The sequence below is a fragment of the Fonticula alba genome, assembly GCF_000388065.1.
Source record: "Fonticula alba strain ATCC 38817 unplaced genomic scaffold supercont2.5, whole genome shotgun sequence".
NCBI lineage: Eukaryota > Rotosphaerida > Fonticulaceae > Fonticula > Fonticula alba.
Window position 1 is genome coordinate 673057 of NW_009242975.1, and position 3782 is coordinate 676838.

Below are 3782 nucleotides of genomic sequence, written 5' to 3' on the forward strand. Positions count from 1 at the left end.
CCACAATCAAGCCGCACCGCCTTGTCCGGGCCCTGGCCGAGCATCCCCAGCGGACATACGAGGTCCGTGCAGGCTCCACGACGAGCCCCCTGCTGTTGCCGATGCCGGGTCCCTGACGCGCGCATCCCCCTGTCCCCTTTGTGCAGTCGGCGCTTGGGGTATTGAATTCCCTCCAGTCGAACTCGGGTGTCCTCGCGGCCGTGCATCGCGCGTGCATCGAAACCCCCGGCCCTCGGACTGACAAGTCTCCCCCCGAGGCTGCTGACGCCCCAAGCACCTGCCATGCCTCGGTTCCCGTCTTCGGCAAGGGGAACCCCATGAATGAGCGCAATTTGCCGGAGATGCGCGCCTGCCTCGCACGCATGGGCTACTCTGTACGATGAGGGTGGCCTTCTTCGCGCGGGCCTTGACGCGATGTCTCCCCCGGCCCTGGCCCCTTGCCACCCTGAACGTGTCCCACTGACCATCGATGCGCACACATAAATGCCCGACTCGACACTGGCAGGCTGGCGACTTTGACCAGCTCAATATCATCCATGTGACTGGCACCAAGGGCAAAGGCTCAGTCTGCGCCATGACCGAGTCTGTTCTCCGCAGCGCCTTCGAGGCGGCGGCCCCCCTGTCGGTGGACACCCGGCATCGGCCCCTCCGCACTGGGCTCTACACTTCGCCGCATCTGGTGCGTTGGAGGAGGGCGGCCGTCCGGCGGTGATGGCCCCTCGCGGCATGTGCACCCGGTCTGCTGACACGCCACACGCATGCATACACCGTGCAACCATGCTGCTATACATGCATGTGTATTTTTTTGTGTCAGATCGATGTCTGCGAACGTATCCGCCTCAACGGCCAGCCCATCAGCCAGGATGCCTTTGCTCGATACTTCTTCGAGACCGCCGATGCCCTGGTGACCGGTCGGCCACCGGCCGACGCCTCGGGCTGGCCACCATTCTCCGGGGGCACGGTTCCGCCGGTGGCCGAGCACGGCCCTGCGGAGGAAGCCGCGCCGGTTTCGAGCCCGGCCAACCCCCTGCCGGACTTGCCGCCGGTGTCCTACTTCCGCTTTCTGACCCTCATGGCGCTGCATGTGTTCATGCGCGAAAAGGTATGCCAGCGTCCTGCCACATGCTTTCCCTCTCTCTCTCTTGTCCTCTCCCTTTCTCTTTCTTTCTGCATTTCTCGCTGCTCCATTCGCCGCCCTGCCGCCCACTTACCAAGCCGGCACAAATGCCTCGCGTAGGTCGATGTGGCCATCCTCGAGGTTGGAATTGGCGGAGCCTATGACAGCACCAATGTAATCAAACACCCGCTGGCGATCGGCATCACGCCGGTGGCCAACGACCATGCGGCCACCCTCGGCACCACGCGCGAGTCTGTTGCCTGGCACAAATCCGGCATCATCAAGGTACCACACGGCCCGGGGGCGCCCGCCGGCGATCCAGACAACCGGATCAGTCACCGTGCGGCTGAGATGCTGCCTAACATGTCGCCCCATCCCCCTGCTGCATTTCCATTCCCCTCCTCGCCTCCCCGCCCCCCCCCCCTTGCATTTTCCCCCTCTCTCTCTCTCTGTCCGGCTTGGTTGTAGCCCGGCTGCCTGGCCTTCGCCACACGGGAAGACCAAACCCCGGCGGTCCTGGCAATGTTGGATGCTCGCGCGCAGGAACTCCAGGTATGTGTCTGTCATATGCGTCCTTTTCGGCCTGACCGCGCCGGCCCTGCTAACCCGAGCAAATGGAAACCACACAGGCCCATGGCAATCGCATTGAGTATGTCACTCGAGGAGACTACCCGGCCGATGTCCTGGATGCGGTCAGCCTCTTTGGCGATCACCAGCGTCAGAATGCCGCTCTGGCTGGGGCTCTGGCGCGATCGGCCCTCGGTGTCCTGGCACGCTCCCCGGACCCGGCCCTCGCGACCCTGGCCCCGGTTGGTACGTGCCCAAATGCGCCTGCCATCTGGTTTTGCACGCACACCCAACCAATCCCAGCCTGAACACTCACCCGTGTGCATGCGCGTGTGTGTGTGTGTGTGTGTGTGCGTCTGTCCCCCGGCATGTGTCCCACCAAAGCCGAGGGCGATGCCTTCCTGGCAGCCATGCGCGAGGGGCTCAGCCAGGTCCAGTGGCCGGCCCGGTGCCAGACCATCGAGGGAGTTCCCGATCGGCCGGGCGTTCGGGCCTCGGAGGCCGGGCCCCGGGTGCTAAACTACCATGTGGACGGTGCACACACCCCGGAGAGCCTGGCCCTGTGCGGCCAGTGGGTTGGTGGGGACGTGGTCCGGCGATCGCCCGGGCCCCTGGGGCTGCTGTTCACCTTCACCCACGGCCGAGATCCCGAGCAGCTCCTGGCCGCTCTGCTGGCCAACCTCCCGTCCGGGGCCACTGCCACACACCCGGCCGGGCTCTTTTCCATGGTGGCCTTCTGCCCGGCCCCGGTGGAGTTGAAGCCGGGCGCCGTGGCGGCCACCGTCTCCGAGCAGCCGGGGGCCGACCCGGCCGACTGGCCCGAATCGGCCGAGTACCACGAACAGGCGGCCCTGGTGGAGGCCTTCCGCCGGCTGGCTCCGGCCGGGGCCCCGGAGCCGCGGATCTTCCGCACCGTCGACCAGGCCATGGCTCATCTGCATGCGAAGCTGCTCGATGAACAGGCCGCCGGGGCTGGTGGTGGCGGGCCGACGGCGGGTGCTCGTCCTGGGGTCGTCGTCACGGGCAGCCTGTTGCTCTCGGGCGCGGTGCTCAGTCGGCTGCGCTTCGCGTATGGCGTTGGCCTGGGCCGGGGCGTGTAAGTGACATGGCTGCACGTACGGGCACGGTGCCTGCCGGGGCCACACACCCCTCCGGACGTGCGTGCTCCCTTGCCATCCTGTATTCCGGCAAATAGATGTGAGGAAAAGGGAAGAAGGCCGCACGGCTGTCTTTTGCCCCGGGGCTCATGCCTGCGCTTGGCCGAAGATCCGGACATGCTGAAATGACGGGGACACGCCGATCGATGGGCAGACAGACGAATGTGCACACTTGGGGGTATGTGTCCCCCCTCCCCCCCCCCGCTCAAACACCACACGCATGCACATTCGATGGCAGAGGCGCCGCCTCCTCCTCGCGCCCTTGGCCGTAGACGCATGGGCCAGGCGCGCGCCTGGACATCACGCACCGAGCAGCCCCCTCCCTCTCGACAACGCAAAGGGGGGGGGGGAGGAAAGAATGAGGTTGAAACTTTTATATTATATGGTTTTTTTAGGGGGGGAAAGGGGGAGAGGGGGGAGCGAGTTTGTCCCTCACTTTGTCGCCCTCTCTCTCGATCTATCTCGGCGTGTCCGGCGCCCAGAGAGGGGACAGCATCGCGCACAGGAGAGGGAACATCCAGCCTGGCACGCATGTTGTTCCCCACACCGGGGACGGAGAGAAAGGGACAGGCGAAGAGGCGACAAAGAGGGACCGCCCCCACGTGTGCTGTGGAGAAGGCGTGCGCATGTGCGGACGGCTGCGCGAGGACTGAGGGGGAGGGGAGTGGGGGGCCATCAATCACACACGCGCTACGGCTCCAGCGTCTACGCGAACATGTGTACAACCGGGAAGAGGACGGCGCGCAGCGCTTGTCTTACTGGTTGTGATAGCCGGAGTCGGTGTTGCCGGCCGGGGCCTGGACACCGGGGTCCTGGGTGGCGGTGTAGGTGCCATGGCTGGAGGTGGGCCCGGCACGGTCGCCCATCGGGCGGTGGTAGCCGGAGTCGGTGTTGCCGGCCGGGGCCTGCTTGCCGGGGTCCTGGGTGGCGGTGTAGCCAGC

At 65.9% G+C, this 3782-nt stretch overlaps 2 protein-coding genes across 2 annotated transcripts in view; one reads left to right on the forward strand and one right to left on the reverse strand.

Annotated features, from left to right (window-relative positions):
* The window catches only part of H696_03338 (hypothetical protein), a gene marked incomplete at its 5' end in the record, with an annotated part of 4140 nt that extends 1003 nt beyond the window's left edge, over window positions 1-3137 (forward strand). The window contains 8 exons of the mRNA XM_009497198.1: window positions 12-62; window positions 147-374; window positions 506-679; window positions 815-1102; window positions 1238-1402; window positions 1586-1669; window positions 1747-1930; window positions 2069-3137. Of these exons, the coding sequence (XP_009495473.1) occupies window positions 12-62; window positions 147-374; window positions 506-679; window positions 815-1102; window positions 1238-1402; window positions 1586-1669; window positions 1747-1930; window positions 2069-2784 (1890 nt within the window). The 3' untranslated portion in view covers window positions 2785-3137. The remainder of the gene's footprint in view (window positions 1-11; window positions 63-146; window positions 375-505; window positions 680-814; window positions 1103-1237; window positions 1403-1585; window positions 1670-1746; window positions 1931-2068) is intronic.
* Window positions 3138-3596: 459 nt separating this feature from the next.
* Window positions 3597-3782, reverse strand: part of H696_03339 (hypothetical protein) — a gene marked incomplete at both ends in the record, with an annotated part of 1497 nt that continues 1311 nt past the window's right edge. The window contains one exon of the mRNA XM_009497199.1: window positions 3597-3761. Within this exon, the coding sequence (XP_009495474.1) occupies window positions 3597-3761 (165 nt within the window). The remainder of the gene's footprint in view (window positions 3762-3782) is intronic.